The sequence below is a fragment of the Microtus oregoni genome, unplaced genomic scaffold, assembly GCF_018167655.1.
Source record: "Microtus oregoni isolate MIOR12 unplaced genomic scaffold, Mior012 000015F_ref0000493, whole genome shotgun sequence".
NCBI classification, from domain to species: domain Eukaryota; kingdom Metazoa; phylum Chordata; class Mammalia; order Rodentia; family Cricetidae; genus Microtus; species Microtus oregoni.
In genome coordinates this window covers 16,882,522-16,900,174 of record NW_024543074.1, presented here as the reverse complement: position 1 = coordinate 16,900,174, position 17,653 = coordinate 16,882,522, and the positions used below count along the sequence as shown (strand labels likewise).

The following is a 17,653-nucleotide window of genomic DNA, read 5'->3' as shown; positions in this document are numbered from 1 at the left end:
CATTGGAGGGAATTCAGCTTTGGCATGGTCTGTGTGTGTACATTAGCTTGTGTTCAACTGCAGCTGCGAGTAGGTGCCTGGCTTGTTCCCAGCCTCACTCCCCTCCCTCTCTTGAGACCCTCCTAATGCTACATTGTCAATATGGATTTAAAAGCAAATCCTTCTGTCCCCGGATCTCCTGTCAGTATCCCCCATTTATCTCAGGAATAATAAAATTAACAGCATCAGGCCTGAGGATGTATCCCAGTTGGTAGAATGCTTGCCTAGCATGCAGAACAGCCTGGGTCCCATTCCTAGCACCTGATATACTGGGACTGGTGCCACGTGTTTTTTATCCCAACGCTTGTAGGTAGAGGCAGGAGGACAATGAGTTCATGATCACAATCAGCTACACAGGAAACTGGAGTGGGTAGAGGCTGCATGAGACCCTGTAAGCAAAATCATTAAAGCAGATATTCTGTACCCGGCCAATATGAGCCTTATTTATTTCATCTGGTCACTATAAGCATGCTTGTGAAGCGCCAGTTTTGAGATGCTATTATTTAATAGATGGTTAAATAGAAGCCTGGAAGGGCTAAATAATTCATGCAAAGTCACATCTATCTCTCTGAACACTCACATGCCTGACTCTGGCCACTGTTAATGTGACTAGAGGCAACAATACCCCGTTTTGCTGTTGTTTCAGGTGCCAGAGCCCCTTGCCTCTCTGACACTGCTGTGCTTCCCTAGTTTAGATATCCGTTGGTTGTCTGTCACCAGTGCCTGGGCAGGGCATTCTCCTTGTAGCCTAGTCTCCTTCCTGGATGCTATAGCTAAGGATGCTTCTAACATCCTAACCTCAGGATTGCACCTAAGCCAAAACCTTCCAAGTCTCCTCAGCCCTCAGTGTGAAACTAGACTTAAACCTTCCTCTGTGGGGTAGGAACTAGCACCCAGAATCTATGACAAACTCCAGGACCTGCCTCTCAATAAGCCCCACAGACACATTTTGAATGGCCAGACTATTAACCGCCACTACCGTGGCTGGCTTCCAGCACCCCGCTCTTTCCGTGTTCTCCCTGGATGAATCCACTCTTTTATCTCGGAAGACACCATTCTTCTTCCTGGCATCCATCAGAGGCATTTAGCTTCAAAGCTTCATGGTATCGGGCAGTGGGTGGATCTGTAATTTGGGTTGCCAGTTGCACTCATCAGCACTCCTTTCCAATGCCCTCCATCAAAGGCCCTTACCCCCAGCCTCAGCTATCTATTCAGGAAAGAAAGAAATCAAACACTCTCCCAGTTGGAAGTAACATCAGAGGTCATTAATCTAATCCTTTACCAGACGTCAATCCCTGCCTAGAGGTGATTCCTTAGCTTTGGTTAGACCTAAGGGGCAGAGGGCGGGCAGAGCTAAGGTGCTCTAGACTCCCAGGATAAGTCTTTCCAATCAGGTGATAACCAGCTCTCTGAACTCCCACCCTCCACCCAGCAGCTCGAGCTCTGCACCCCTGGCCTCTCTCCGAGAAGGTCCTGTTTCCATTTTCTGTGATTGTTTTCTAAGTGTTTGGAGACAGCAATCACATTGCCCTTGAGTCGCCAGCCTCCCATTTGAGCCTGAACAGTAAGAGTCCTTTCATACACTCCTCCATCACTCATGGCTTCTGTGATATATGAGTAGCATCACCCTGCTCAGCCTCTGTCCCTCACCACCTCCCACTTCATAGACGGGCTCAACCCACTGCCAGTATCAAAGGCGATAGCCTCCTCCTTGAAACTAGGTGGAGGCACAATCAAGGAGCTATGTCGGGGAATGCTGGGAGGGGGCTCTCAAGGGGAACTGTGGGATCTGGAAAATGATAACGCAGGGCCAAGGAAGATGTGCACTAGAATAAAAACAGCTTACGGATAGACAGCAGCTGGCTGGGAAAACCCTCCCCCACCCCGAAGAGGAGCAAGCCAGCAGAGCCTGGAACAGTGAAGCCCAACCCCAGAGATGCTTGGTTGAGGTCTGAATAATGGTTTTTGGAAAACATCATAGGTCCCATGTTGAAGACGCGGATCTCAAAAGCCTGGGGTTTAAAGGATGCTTAGTGTGGGCATCTTCCTTTGTAAGTCATAGCTGAGATCAATCTCCAAGTTACCAAACAAACGAAGGAGGACAAAGTCAGGGATACATGGTTATAGGTTCCCCAGGAGAGCCAGAGATGAGGTCTTGAGCAGGTGGGTTACTGACAAGTATTCTCAGAAAAAAAAAAAAAAAAAAAAACCTGAAGTAGAGAGCGAAACAGACTGGGGAAAGATGAAATTAAGCCTAGATGTCCACAGGAAGCGTAGAGAATGAATTTCACCACTGGACTGCAGAGGGGCCAGATACCTGTGACTAGGCATTTTGTACTCTTCACGTCATCACTGACCACAGTCTGCCCCCAGGTGGCGGGGAGGCTTATAGTAAGCCACCTCAAAAAAGGCTCAGTGGTCTGCGCTTTAATAAGCTACTCTGCCCACAGTAGCTTTCTAGGGCATCTCTGTGGACCACTTACACAAGATACTCTTGCCAGTCCATACCCGTAAGACCCAGAGCAGATCCAGGTTCACACCTGCTGTGCTAGTAAGGACCAGAAACTTGGTTAGATGGAGAACCTACAGTCAGACACACAGGCCTCCTGGACGGGATTCTGAGAGTATTGGTTCGGTGCCCCTCACTCTGACTGCAGCCACCCTGTGCACCTGTGCGCTTCTGCTTCTATTGCATAGATTTAAATAAAAGCAAACCAATCAATAGCTAAGTGCACTAGGTTGAAAAGTAACATCAGAGTCCTCCCCCCAGTCTTGGTGTAAGCAGAGGTTTTTTAAAACAAATGCAGGACAAGGAGTTGTCCTTGGAAAGCACCTAGTTCAGCCCACTCATTCTACTTATGGGGAAACTGGGGCTCACAGAGGCTCATTATCCATCAATGGTGATCAAATGCATTCTTTCTCTGCTGCATGCTTAATTTCTTCCCAGCATTCATTTCAATGACCATCGAGTAAACCTTCACAGAGCATGCCTAAAGCCCTAGAACAGGAAATGCTATGGGAAGGAAAGGTACTTTAGTATCAGAGAATGATGCCTCAGGAGATGTCCCTTGGGAAAGCCTGTCTTCCTGTCTTTATACATGGATTTCTCCCAGAGACTTCAGATTTACCAAATAGTCAGTGTGGTGTATGTCTGCTTGTTGGCCGCAGCCGCTGCCTGGCTACCAGAAGCCAAGCCTATAAGGGTTAGTGTGAAGAGAAATGCATGGAAAGGTGTGATATATGAAACTTCAAACTTGCAGGAGCCACACAGCCTGCTAGTTTCAGGTTATGATAGAGCACGGGTCAGATGTCCTGGCTGCCCACATTTGATATTTCAACTTGACTCCTTCAACCACGAGCATACAAATTGAGAAAACACAAAGCCAGACTTGAGCATCAGGCTTCCGGTCCTTTGAAAGGAATGAGAAGCTTGCTGCCTGGAAGCATGAACTGTTCTAAGAAGGACCACCTCCAGCGGCAAGCTTGATACTAAAAGCTACCAATTTGTTCTTTGAGGAAGTGGGTTTGGATATGGGGTGGTGGTAATAGGGGAGGATCCTATCTCAGCTCCTCCTATGGAAATTAGCAGCAAAGTAGATTTGGTTTATATTAAGTATTTTAGAACTTAAGTCTATTGAGGGAAAGATTTTCTGTAGAACTAGAAGACAGGGATGTTTTCTAAGCAAACAAGCTCTTTGCTAGCTTGCATGTTCTGTCTTTCATATGTGCTTGTGTGTTGTGTATCCATGCATGCATGTGTGTTTGCATGTATATTTGCAGGTGCGCTTGTACATATGGAATGCATATGGAGGCCCAGATGTTGGGAGCTTTCCGTTATCTTTCTACGTCTTATTCATTGAGTCAGGATCTTACAATTGAGCCCAGAGCTCACAATAAGACTAGTCGAGTTAGCCAATTTGCTCTGGAGATCCTCTGCTAGTCTACTGGGTACTAGGATTACAAAACAGGCCCCCATGCCCACCTGGGGTTTTCTGTGGATTCTCAAGATTTGAACTTGAGTCCTCACATTTAGAGGGTAAGTTCTTTATCTGCTGAGCCCAGACTCCTCTTTTATCAACAGCTCTGGAGGTAGAAAAATTCCCAAGGAAGGAGACAGAGATCTACACATCCGCCCAGCAAGTTACTGGGCGTTAGATGAGAGCTGTGCAGCTTTTCTCTCCAAGGCATCAGAATGAGTCATCCTAACAGCTCCAAATCACAGCCTTATCCCATCGGCACAACAGAAAAGATGCAGCATGCCCCCAGAGCTTTACCTCCAGACAGCCCACAATCTACCAATCTCCAAACTGGAAAGCTAGACCCGGAGGTCGGCATCACAGAGACCTCATGGCCAGCACAGCCCAGCTTGCTCTTCAGGGCACGCTAAAGGCTCACAGGTGCTGAGCCTCCTAGGGATATTTGAGATCATCTAATTTGTATTACTGCTGTGTTAGATCATTTTGATGTAAAGTCCAGCCTGCACAGGTGGCAGAGACCCAGAACTTACACTTGTGGGCTGAGGCCTGCAGTGTAGACAGCTGTATAAGGAGAGCATAACTGGGGCTCACTGAGGATTGGGGTGGGTTTCATTCAGGAACTCTGACTCAGTGTGCAAGAACAGGTCTCCAGTCTAGGCCAGAAAGCATTTAGTAAACAATGGGACCAAGATAACACACCATAAAATGCATGATAATAGCAATACATTGCCATCAAAGGAGAGCAATTGAAGTTCACCGTGACATTAAAATATAAGACACTGACATTAATTGGGTACATACCACACAGCACACGTTGTACCATATACACAGAAGCTATGATACCAGCCCAGAGAAACACACATTCATACAAATCATGCGGCTGAAAGGAAATATCCTCAAAAATACCAGAACATTGCAAGTGGCAATTTCCATTTCTTCCTCCCCCTTATTTCTCTTGATTGTCAATTTTTCTTCAGTGGCTGTGGATTGTTTTTATAACCAGGGAGCATAAGAGTACTAATAAGTACTTGCTCCACCAGCTCAAACCAAATTCCAGATACATGTATGGAAGAGAGAGGCTGAAAGATGTGTATTCTACTCCATATTAGCTTTTCATCTGCGGCTGTCTGCCTACTGAATACAGACTTTGAGGACACATTTTGAGAGATGCATGGTAAGAAGCTGTGGGTCTTCAGAATGTGTAGAAGAATGAAAACACTGAGGGGTAGAGTTGTCACATGTAGCCAAGATTGGCCTCAAACTTAATGTGTATTTGAGGATGACCTACAACTCCTGATCATTCTACTTTTTTTTATGTGTATTAGTGTTTTATCTGGATGTGTGTCTGTGTTACCACTACATGTGTGCCTGGTACCCATAGAGGCCAGAGGAATCCATCAGATCCTCTGGAACTAGGCTTACGGATGGTTGGAAATACCATGCAGCTGCTGGAAATAGAATCTGGGTCCTCTGGAAGATCATCCAGTGCTCTTAGCCAGGGAACCATCTCTCTAGCTCCATGTGTGGAATCTCTTAAAGAGATCAAATTCAAAGACATCAAGCAAGATGATGATGACCAGAGGCTGGACTGGTCAGGTAGGAAGACTGGAGATCAAAGGACATGGCATTTCAGGAAAAGTAAGTTCAAGACACTTACTTACTGTTATTGTTGATAACAATATCCCATATATTTGAAAATAAGAGAGATTTTAGATTTCACGTGTTCTCAACCTACATACACACACCCATACAGAAGATAAGTATGCATGGTAATGCATGAACTAAGTTGCTTAATAAAACTTTTTAGACATGTAAGTAATATATATGAATACATAGCATCATGTTACACATCATAGCATCTACATTTTTTAATCAATTTGAAAACAAATTTAAAAACTATCAGTGATTTAATAACTTAGGAATTGAATTCATTTATCTCCAAGGTCCCTTTTAGCATCAACACTTCATGCTTCTCCCAGAAGGAAAGCATCATGCCATGTCTGTACCAAGGGCAGGTAGAGTATGTGATGCTTAGAAGACAGAAGAGGAAGGGGGATTTAGATGGCGGCACTGTGGCGGGAGAAGGCTGCAATTATGTCCAAACTGGATTCTGAAGGTAACATAGCATTGAAAGATATAACCAGGTAGAGTACAAAAGATATAGAGTAAGGAGGGCCCATGAACTAGGACTATGGGCAAATTCAGGTATAGATAGCAGCTAAACCAGTGAGGATTTGCCTGGTCTTGGCAGGATTGTGAGACCCTCTATTTGACACAATATTTGCAGAATTTGTTCTGAGAGTAGCCCCAGGCTGACTGGGGTAGAGGTGGGCTGTGATTGCACAGACTTGGTCTTCTTGGATTGTTGGTGCACCATAGACCCTGTTTGATAGGCAAGGGGATAACCATACAGATAAAAACATGGAACACAGCAAGCAAAGCTACTCTACACGTGGTCCAGAGCATACTCCACCCATGTCAGGGTGTGCTGCCTGGAGGCAAGTTGGGAAGTGTGAGGTGAAACATGGAGGCCTGGCCAGTGCATATGAGACAAGTTCAGGGTGCCAAGCAAGATGAGGAGTCCTGGAAACAGTGATAACACAGTGGGTGCCTGTGCTCTGATGCTGCTGCAGTCATGGGCAAGTTCTGAGATCCAGACTCCAGCTCAAGTTCAGCTAGCAGTCCCTGCGGGTACCACATGGAGCAAGATCCACCTCCAGCTGAGTCTTGGGAGTTACTGGTCCTACTTCAGAGATGGGAAAACTAGAGCTAAGCAAACTAATGCTAGTTCTCACCACCACGGAGTTAGAACCCTAGCTCAGATTGTTTCTCAAAGCCCACGTCCCCCTCATGCATACTTCTGTGTAGTGAGGTGTGATTAGATTAGCTTAGTTAGAGACCTATGTGGCCTCATCAAAGAATCCCAAAGACACAACCTTCCTCAGCCTCCACCTCCACCATTTCTATAATGTTGCATGCTGTAGGGTAGTAAGATCCATTCAGTGGAGGAAAGAAAGCCAAGCCTTTCCTGAGAAATCTCACATTGAAAACATAAATAATACCCCTAATGATGGACAGGTTAAGTGTGAAAATGGAACGGTCATTCGCATTCGTGGACCTGAGCACAGGTGAACCCCAATGTGACTAAGCGAAGAGACGACATAAGGCCCTGTCGCATGCTAATCAAAAATGATGGGAATTCGCCCAGCAGCTGTAGTCAGATCCAGGCTCCGGCAGGACATCCTCCCCTCGAGCAGCTCCCTCTCTGGAGGATAAGTTTCCACCAGAGAAAGGAGTGGCCCTCCCACCCCCCTGCCCTCATGGTTGCAGCAATTCCTCATCCTTCTGACGCCTGAAAACAGTGGGGGCAAGTGGGACAACAAAAGCCCTGTTACAAACACCGCTAAGAACCTCAGCCCACAGGTACGCAGCTGGCAAAACCACGACTTCCTCACATGCTTTTTCTTTCAACAATACTGTGGGTTAGATGGCCAAGGTTAGGTGAGTGAGTGCCCATCTAGAGAGCATGCAAGGGAACAAAGAAACAAGGATGGTACAGGGCTTCAAACCCGTGCCTACCACATTGGCCTTGGACTCAGCTCACAGAGTCACAACTCCCATCAGCTACCACATCATCCCCTTTCTACTCTGGGTCACTGGGGTCACCTCCTCTGAGTAGAAGGCCCAGAATCAAATCTTTCTTATGGTTTACCATTAAGAAAATCCACAGACCTCTCTGAAGTCAGACTGCTCCAGGGAGAGGGCTCAGGGTTTATCTGCATAGGCAGAAGAGCATGCCTGCTTACTTGGCACTCAGCATTCCACACCTGGCTTCCTGGGGACTTTGAGTCTCCACGAACAACCTTCTTTCACTCCGCTAGAATCACAGCTCATTCACTAATTAAAGGGTATTACACACTTCATTGCACACCAGCTAAGAACTTGGAAGAAGGGAGCGTGTGCTACAGCATTTGCCCTGGAGATGATGCTCTGGGCTATACAGAAAAATCAAATTCAGAAAAAGAGCATCCCCAACACTTAAATTCTCTAATAAGTCGGGCATGGTGCTTAGAGAAAGAAGGCACCCGGTGTGTCATAACCCCCAGCAGCACTTGTAAGAAAGCCCACTGGAGAAGGATGGCCATCCCAGAATGAGGGAGGGGACTGGGGAACAGGCTTGTCCAACAGCTAACTAAGTAGGCTCACTGCTGATGTGGGATTCTGAGAAAAACTTTCCTAGACCCAAGTTCCAAAGAGCACAAAGGTGTGTCAGAGGGGTCTTGAACACATTCCCCCATCATATTACCCCAAACAGAGGCTGGCATAGGTGCCCGTTGTCACCCATTGGTGAAGACCAGCTTCTGATTACACACCCAGCATGGGTGCCATTCTGACATCCCTGAGCAGACAGAAGAGAACACCAAGGGGCTCCCTCTCTTTAGCGCTTGGAGATGTTCCACACAGGGGGGTCAATCCAAGGATGGGCACTCAAATAGAAGAGTCGAGGATTTGCAGAGACTGACAGTTAATGTATGCCACTAACCAGAAAGTCACCTTGTCTGCAGGCAGCTTCAATGTTTCTGAGGGTCAGGAGCTCAGGTAAGGATTTAAGACCTGACTTTGGGTGGCTTGGGATACCAGCAATTCAAATGATGTGCCAAATACAGACAAACAGCCTGAGATTCTAAACAGAACTTGGGCATGAACATAGCTACCAGTCAGCCATGCCACCATGAGGATGCTTTTGAGAATGCTTAAAGACTCGTCCCAGGGTCTGTTGCCCAGGACAGCTTCCCTGAGGCACCCTGCATCTGTTGTCTGTGGGTACCATGTGTGTGCAGGCAGACAGAGGAAGAGCTGAATGCACGTTCAAGCTTCACAGTACAGCAATGAGACTGAGCGTTGCCAGGCACTAGAAAGCATGGGCTGGAACACAGTGATGGTTTCAGCCTCCAAGAATGAGGCATTTTCCCCATCCCTCCCCAAGGCCCCTCAGACATCATTTGTGCATGACATATTTTAGGATCTTCTTTGCTCCTTTAAGAAGGGCTGGCCGCTTCCTTCTCCGGCTCACACTGGATTCATCTTTAGCAAATGCTGCTGTCAGTTTGGCTGTGCTCTTCCTTGGAATGTTTAAAAGGGATAATAATACAAAACGGCTCCCCCAGGAAACAGCTCTAGCTCACAGGCTGTGAGAAGCAATGCCCCTGGCACTCTGGGCACTTCCAGAATGAGAGACAGCCAACAGCAAGTGCAGAGGCTGAAGGCAGAGCCGGGCTGGAACATAAAGAGAACCTCAGAGCAAGAGGCAGGTGGCTCTGAGAGGGGGTGGGAAGGGCTGACTATGGGAAAGGGAGGGAATGTCTTAATGAGGCAGAGCACCCCAGACAAGTGCTGACGACACAGTCCGGTTCCCTTGATGACGGCTGTGCCTGCCATCCTTAACTTGTCACTGCATTTTGGCTCAAGACTCCTTCCCCTGCCCCAGGAAGCTATAGGGGAAAGCAGACATGCTGGGCTGCAGGAGGACCCCACAGTTCCTGATCCCCCAGACTTGCCTGGCACTGTGGAAGAGTTGGCAGCTACTGTCTGACCTGTTACACCAAGTTATGCCTATCAGCCCACGAATTGGGCTGAGGACTCTAAGGGCGACAGATCTATGCCCGTCCTTCCCTTCAGCCTCCTCTGGCAAACTCATCCTGAACGTAATCCACATCCTCTTTACTCAGCTCCACACTCCCCTCCAGGCTTTCCAATCCCACAGCTGCTCGCCCCCCTCCCCACACCCTCCTCCTGCTCCCACGTTGGGAAGCAATTGTACACAGAGAAAACGAGCCTTCGTGTTTCAAGCTCAAGCTCCCAGACAGACAAGCCAGTCTCCGGGACCTCCTTGCCGCATCTGTCATCTCTGCCCACCCTCTATAGAAACCTCTACCCTGACTAGCCTCTCTGCCCCAGCACCATGGACAGCTCACGGCTTTGACCTGCCTGCAGGAGGACCAGAAGGACCCTCTGGGAGTCCTCTCCTCTCCACACAATTCAGGCAAGGAAAGGATGGAGAGAGCCTTCCACACCTCTGCAGCATCACCTGCTCAGTGAGCTCCCACATCCACGGGAGTCATTCAGGCTCTCTGGGGCCCCACACCCCCTTCTGTGACAGCTTTAGCTCCAGTCCAGCCCACAGGATACAGAGCCTGATGCCACTTCCGAGCATAGAGAGAGAAGGAAAGAGGGAGAGGGGATAGAGAAAGAGAGAGGAGAGGATGCCAGGATGCCGTCTCACCAATGACAAGCTGTTCCTGTCACACAGCTCGGACATCAAGCACCCTGGACGATGGACAGCCCAGGCCTTTTTCCTCTGACTGGGAGTAAGCCCAACTCAGCACTCCCCAACAGCAAGCCCCCTGTAGATCTCCAATCTGAAGGGACTGCAGTACTCACCTGGCAGGTAACCTTATCTACAAACAGATCCAACAACCTCTCACCAACTACCCTTTGGCCTTCAGCTAGGTCTCTGGCCTCACTCCCGCACGGCAGAGACCCCAAGTCAGACAGAAGGCCACCGGCGCGCCACTTCTACCGAAGAGTAAGCACAAGAACAAACTGAAAACCAAGTACTCACAGTGGTGAAGTCTTGATGTCCACACTCCTGTCCCTTGAACTTGCAATAGAGCATCATATCCTTCAGGTCATGGCCTACCCGGTGCAGGAACTCCAGCATGCTGAACTGCTTGGGTTTGTAGTGTTTGAAGTTGGCCTTCTGTCGCAGGGCCTCCAGAACTGTGGGGTCCGCCAGATGCGGGTCAGGAATCTGCAAGTTGACATCCAGCAGGGCCAGCAACTCTCCAGCGTGGTACAGGTCATTGGTGGTAAGCCTGGAGAACCGGAAGCCATTGAGGTTGCAGAGGGTCACAGCTGGGAAGACCAGGCTCTGGGCCACCACCTCATCCACCTTGGTAACGTGCTGATAGGAGAAGTAGTAGGACACCCTCTCAGAGCTTTCAACCAGCAGCAGGCCCAGGGAACCCACAAAGGCCACTGCCCAAAGCACACGCCGGATGGTCAGCGGCCCATACACGAAGATGTGGCGAATGCCATGAAGAGTAGAGGTGTTGGCAAAGATCTGGATGCTGGAAGGTTGCAGGCTGCCCTCGCTGGGGCTCTCCTTCAGGTCCATCGGGACCCTGTGCAGTTCCGCAACTGGCTTCAGGTTGATCAAATCTCAGGGAAGAGTTCCCAGTCCTCTGGATTCTGCTTAAACCTTGGCGTTCAAGGCAGAGATTGCCGGGCAAGCATCAGGCTAGACACTGGGAGTTTATCCTGAGAGCCTGGCCGCACGCTGACAGGGGTGAGTGTTTATATAAAACCCATTCAAACTCTAGCTCCTGATTTTTTCCAGGCGATAAGGAGGGCTGGTTTTATTTAGGGAGACACCAAGGTGATGTGGAAGGGATGTGGGTGGGAAGGGAGCGCTTAGCCAATGGAAATAAAGTCCTCCCCCCTACACACGCCACTAGAGACAAGATTAAAAGCGAGAGCGAGGGAGAAAATGCTTAAAACAAGTCGCTGAGCAGCTCGGAGCCTGTTAACCAGCGCATAATGCCCCGTGTTAAGCATGGGGGTTATGTCAGCACAGCCACGCTGATGCAGTGCGGTGGGCGCCGCGGTGCAGCTTCCTAGCAGCCTACATGCTTAGCTTCTTCCTGGGGGATGGATGTCTGGGACCCTGGCCGCGGCTTCTCGCTGCTGGCTTCCATCCCTCCTTCCCTCCTCCTTTTCCGGCCCCCTTTTGGGGACAGAATTCCAATTGAGGGCCGCGGCTGCTGCTTGGGAGAGGACGCTGCGCTCCGCCTCCAACAGGAGAAGCAGGGATGCGGGGGCTTCTGTGGGCTCCGTGCTCCCAGCCTCCGGAGGGGAGAGGGAGACCCGTGAGCGCAGAGTGAGCTTGTTCCTCTGGCCTGCCTCCCGGGAGGCACCTAGGGGAAGGGAGACTTCTGCGGGGAGCAAGGGGCTGGGGACATGGAGAAAGTTTTCAGCCTTTTTTTTTTTTTCTTTTCTTTCCTTTTTTTTTCTTTAAGGAGCTGCTGGGGTCTTCTACTCCAGGTAGGAAGCCACTCCCAGAGGAAAGAGAACTTGACTCCCTTCCCCCATGAATGGTAGAAAAGTGGATACTTAACTGTGTGTGTGTGTGTGTGTGTGTGTGTGTGTGTGTGTGTGTGTGTGGCGTGTGAGAGGCTGGCAAGGTTTCTTTACATCAATCTGAGTTCCGAGGTCATATCCCCGGGAGACCCCATGGGAGAGATGCTGAAAACGAAGGGAGTGATTTAAAACCACAGGGTCTCTGTGGCAGGTTGGAGGGGGATACTCCAGAAGACCTGAGAGAAGCTCTTCTAGAGGCGGAAAGATCAGTACGCCTCTGGTAGCCCCAGGGGAAAAGCAACAAGTACCCCCACCCCCTTATGGCTGTCAGGACTTTTTGTGTTTAACAAAGGAAGACAGCAGGGTGCCAGGTAGGACTGGCTACATTCCATTCTGTTTGAGAAGAGTGTGTGTGTGTGTGTGTGTGTGTGTGTGTGTGTATCTTCTGTCCCAGAGGAGTGTGTGTGTGTGTGTGTGTGTGTGTGTGTGTGTGTGTGTATCTTCTGTCCCAGGGTTTGCCAGATGGAATCACAGCTGGAGCTGTAGGTGAGAGAGAATGGGCTCTCAGCCTCCTACCTCCTGTTTCCTGAAAATCCCTAGTAAGTCAGACCCCTGCTGACTGAAGGTGTGGCTTGCCTGCCTGCCCCTTGCCAGGGATCAAGCGCTGGCCTCTATTGAATCAGGGATAAATTCTCATCAGGGTGAAAGGAATTGAAAGTTAGAGTAGCCAACTGAGTCACTCAGCCAAGCTGGGATAGAGCCACACGGAGGCAAGCGTCTTGGAGAGCCAAGCCCCGTGTGTCTCCAGGGCATGCCAGGCCTAAGAAGGTGGAGAAAAGGGCAGCTTAGCTCATGTTCTTTTAGGCTGATAGCCAGTCTGCAATGTCCTCCTGTCCATCTGGTCTCCTGCTAAGCCAGACCTGTGGAGATGGTTCCCAGAAAGCACTCTGAGGTGACACATGAGGCATGGCCTTGGCGGTTTGTCAATCAGGATGACACGACCAGTAGCAAATGACAAAGACAGAGGGGCCTTATGCCTTTGCTAGCCCAGAGTCCTGGCCTCAACAGGACACAGGCTTGCAAACCAGGAGGACCAAAACCAGTACAAATTTTTCATGCCCCAGAACCTGTGTGAGATGCTGTATTGTCCCACATACCCCCTCAACTATTGGCAGGAGAATGTTCTAGATTTTATTCTCATCCTACTGAAGAGGGAACACAGGCCTGCAACAATGACCTGCTGCGACCAAATCACACAGTCAGTGAGATGGGAGCTGAGACTTCAGCCTGGGTATGTTCACCTCTGAAACAGGCTTTAAAAAGCAGATCTCAGTTTCTCCATCTCAAATTTGGGAAGGGATTCACCGCCACATTCTCTTTCTGTGTCTTATTCCCTCACATGTGTGGATCCTTTCCCTGCCTTCTCTTGGTTAAATGATACCCATGCTGCCCTTTGGTCACAGTCAGAGGTTCTTATAAAGAAGACTCGCCAACTTTGGACTCATCAGTCTAATTAGTGTGTTCCCCTTTAACTCCATTCCAGATGCTGTGTTGGTATGGAGAAAACAAGATGAATGAAATACATGTCCTACTATTGATACCTCAAGGCTCCAGGGATGTGAAGGCAGCAACAGGCAAACGGGTCTCCATGTCACAGTTCTGATGGCAACCTCCTAATCTCAGCTGTGCCCAGCTGGAAACCATTGAGTATAATGTCTGCTACATTCTGCCCCCTAGTCACCAACCATTGCCTATGCTATGCTCTGTCAACCCCTTCTTTTCCTGGAGTCAGTATCCTGCTGTCCGGACATGCTTCCTTCTCATATGTGCAGAGATGGATCCTAGAGTAGATCTCATTACCGTTCCTCCACATAAACCCATTCACCACTCCTACACCTCCATATTGGATTGGAGGCTCACAAGCATGGCATGGCAGGGCGCCGTGGTACAGCCCCACACACCTCAGTTTGCTTCTCCCATCTGCTCTGCCACCTTCTGCACTGTGACCTTGGAGAAACTGCCTAAATGTTTCTGAACTTTCAGTTCCCTCCTAAGCAATGGTGGGGCTTTGGAATGGCAACAGAAAGAAGAAAAAGTTATGAAGCGTTTGTACAGTTTAGACACCTAGCAATTAACGCGCTCTTGATGAACGCTGGGAGAAAGTGCTTTGTTGATGCTAGTGTTCTCTTCCAGGCGGGGAACCATTTAAAGCTCTCAAAGATGTTATTTGCCTCAGGCACTGCAGATCTGAAAGGCTAAGGTCAAACACAACTCACCTTCTCTTCTGCTTCCTGTTCACAGCCCAAAGATGACCTTGGGGGTCTTCTTGACTGTTGAAAACAGGCGAGGCACTTTAGGGTAGATGGGAAAACCAGAGGATAAAGACCCTAAAGATGGCTTTCTTTGTAAGTCACCGGGCTCTGTCTTGTGGATTTGTCAAACGCCAAGAGCACCATTGGACCCACTTTGCAGAAGAACCTGAAGACAGAGAGAAGGGCTACGTGGCTCATGGTACCCACCACTGAAAACTAGAACAGTCACAGTCAAACTCTCAGAAGTCTGAGCTAGAAGATACGGTCCACAGACCTGCATCCGACACCAGTGCAGACCATCACAGTGCTAGCTCTGAGCGAAGGGTCAGAGATGGACAGTGTTTTTCAAGAGATACCACTGTACCATTCTCTGTCATAGCTGCACGATGGTTAAGAAAATGTTCCTGCAGAGCTCTTCTTAAGGGCCCTCTTTAGCTGGTAAGAATCTCTTGCAATTAATACTGTAGTTTACACACAAACAGGAGATATTGTCTAATTCATAAAAACGTTTTTGTGGCATTCAGTTGGTTAAACATTTGCAACATCCGTCAGATTCCCAGTACCTTTTACTTGGCTCTGGGGCACATGCAGAGGGCACAGACCTCAGGTTCAGAGTGGGTCTACTTGGCCCAGTTTTTTAGTGGCTGCCCTAATTGTGTATAATTATGGTCTTTTTTGTGCACTGCACAACTAAACATTAAGAAATAAAAAAATGTCCAGATAAATTTATGTGTAAAATAGTCAATTCAACCCCCTATTAGCCCAGAGTTTTGCTACGGCAAATCTATTTATTTGCTTAAGAACAAATAAATGGATGTACTTATGAATTTCTCTGTTTTTGCTCTGAGGTGCCAGGAGGCAGAGGGAGGGGCTTTCTTCTGACCTTGGGGACCCTAGGGCCTGCCCTAAATGTGACTTCCCAGAGGCCCCAAGGCAGAGTACAGTCTCTTCTGGTCTCTAAAGAGGTTGGCAGGTAGAGTTAGACAGGGCGGGCCCTACCATCAGCCCCAAAGCTAATTTGCTACTTAGCATGTACTAGATACTGGCTGCTATGCCGTCACCCTAATTAGAAAAGAATGCATTCTTTTCTAACATGCAGATGGAATTATTATCTCAGACTCCCCTGGCTTCCTTGTACAACTTCTCCTCCTGGTTCCTCGTTGCTGTGAAAAAGGTTAACCCAAGCATGGCCCTGCTGCAGACCGGTTTCTAAGTACACGGCCCTTACAGCAACGAGTCTCATTTCTTTTCTTCCTTCCGCAAAGAATTCTTAGCAATAATTCTCTATGATGGACATACCAGGAAGGGGAATGAGGCAAAGTGGTGCATTTAATGAGTCCTTTATTTATTTATTCATTCATTTTTATGTGTATGGATGTTTCACCTGTCTGTATGTCTATGCATCGTGTGCATATCTAGTGTTCTTGGAAGCAAGAAGGCATCAGATCCCCTAGGACTGGAGTTACAGACAGCTGTGGACCACCCTGTGGGTGCTGGGAATCGAATCTGGGTCTTCTGGAAGAGCAGCCAATGTTCTTAATGGATAAGGCATTTCTGTAGCTCCTAACGAGTTATTTCTGAAAATTTTGTCTTTTGTTGCTTGCTCTCCAGGTAAAACTGCAGAAGCTTGTTCGCAAGAGTGGACCCATGGGACTCGGCTGCAAATCAGCTGCCCCTGGGATAGGCTTATTTGCTGTGTGGCCTTCAGGAACTCCTGGAACATCTCTGTGTTATTTGTGCTAACTCATTCCTGGAGTTTCCCTTTGCTGGTCCTGCTGCTGCTGCAATTTGACACTAGCCTTGACCAAACCATAAATGCTCAGTTAATGGGATAAAAATGAGCTGAAATCTGGGATTCTGGTCATTAACCCCATGTCCCCATCTACTGGAGTAAGATGAGGGCAGGGGCAGGGGCACTGAGGATCACTTGGTACTTGTCAGACAAACAGATCCCTGCCATCTTCTCTTCCCAGGCCACTTCCATAGTTTGAGGGTCTGTGGGGCTGAGGCTCAGTGAGGCCGGATGCCTGTGTTGGTGGTGAAAGGCAGCTTCAGACCCCACCCAAGACCTGCTGTACTGGGCCCGATAGAGCCTCTTCCTATTTGCCAGCCCTGCTGAACTGCTCTGTGGCATTTCATGCTGCATTTCCCTCTGTCTGGAAGGAGCCTGCCAGCCTGTTTCCTCTCTGCCACCTCCCAGAGGAGCCTTGGCTGGCTGCCCCACCTCCATCTCCACCTCCACTCCCTGTCTTCCCCTCTTCTGGGCTACTAATGTTTCCTGATTGGATTTATCCTTGTGACGTATCTGGTATTCTTACTAGAGTGTGAATTCCTACCCTGTGTCCTTATGAGAACTGACAACCTGCCTGGATGGTTAGGGGCTGCATCTTGCAGGGGGTTATAGGAATTTATGAATCACTAGACATATGACTGAATTTGTTCATCTTTGCTGCCAAAGCTATAGACACAGGGACTCTTCTATCCGTAGGGACCTGGGGCCTGTCCTGAGGAAGGTTAAGGGTTCCCCTGCCCCGACTCTGTCCCTTACTAGACATGCCCCAGTTCCATACTGGAACCACCTGATGTCAGGCCCTGCAGACCAGCTATCTCTTCTTTCCTTGTCTGTGCACGTGGGTGTAGGTGAGTAATGGGGCTAGAGAGGAACTGGAGATGCCCGTCTGCCCCTCGGGGAGCAATTTCATCTTCTCTGCACCCCATACGTGTGAACGGACAGCCAAGGTTTCTCACAAGCTCCTCTCCACCCCTCCGCATACCTTAGCCCCAGGATAGTGACAGCGAAAATGAACCACATAAACAGTAGGTATTCAATAAATGCCAGCCACTGCGAAAACAGCGGTGAGATTCACAACTTCAAATTGTGCCTTGCCCTTCTGGCAATTTTCGAATAATAAAAAAAAAAATCAGTTTATAATGCATCCTTGCCTTGTAGTATGGAATTAGTGCCTTCAACTCCGATTTTGTTTGCTTTAAACTTTAACGAGACGCATCTCCCTGTGACCCGAGTCTCCTGGGTGGGCTGACTTCCTCTCCACTAGTCTCAGAGGAGGCTCTTGGACCTTGTCTGACCACAGCCACTTTGATCCTCAAAGCCTTTAATCTAGAGCGCCTGCTTAAAGATGACACACAAATATCCTCACTCACGCAAATAAAGCAAGCTCCAGCCAT

The 17,653-nt window shown here is 48.7% G+C and overlaps 1 protein-coding gene and 1 long non-coding RNA gene across 3 annotated transcripts in view; one reads left to right on the top strand and one right to left on the bottom strand.

The window, feature by feature from the left end:
- Nucleotides 1-11,331, bottom strand: part of Asic2 (acid sensing ion channel subunit 2) — a 1,085,888-nt gene extending 1,074,557 nt beyond the window's left edge. The window contains exon 1 of the mRNA XM_041664595.1: nucleotides 10,639-11,331. Within this exon, the coding sequence (XP_041520529.1) occupies nucleotides 10,639-11,193 (555 nt within the window). The 5' untranslated portion in view covers nucleotides 11,194-11,331. The remainder of the gene's footprint in view (nucleotides 1-10,638) is intronic.
- LOC121456448 lies at nucleotides 11,238-17,423 on the top strand. 2 transcript variants are annotated; one of them, XR_005975636.1, is made up of 3 exons: nucleotides 11,238-11,364; nucleotides 13,699-14,905; nucleotides 16,079-17,423. It is a non-coding gene; the product is annotated as an uncharacterized LOC121456448 (long non-coding RNA). The 2 variants fall into 2 exon arrangements; XR_005975637.1 differs by lacking the exon at nucleotides 11,238-11,364 and adding an exon at nucleotides 11,715-12,119.
- Nucleotides 17,424-17,653: the final 230 nt, after the last annotated feature.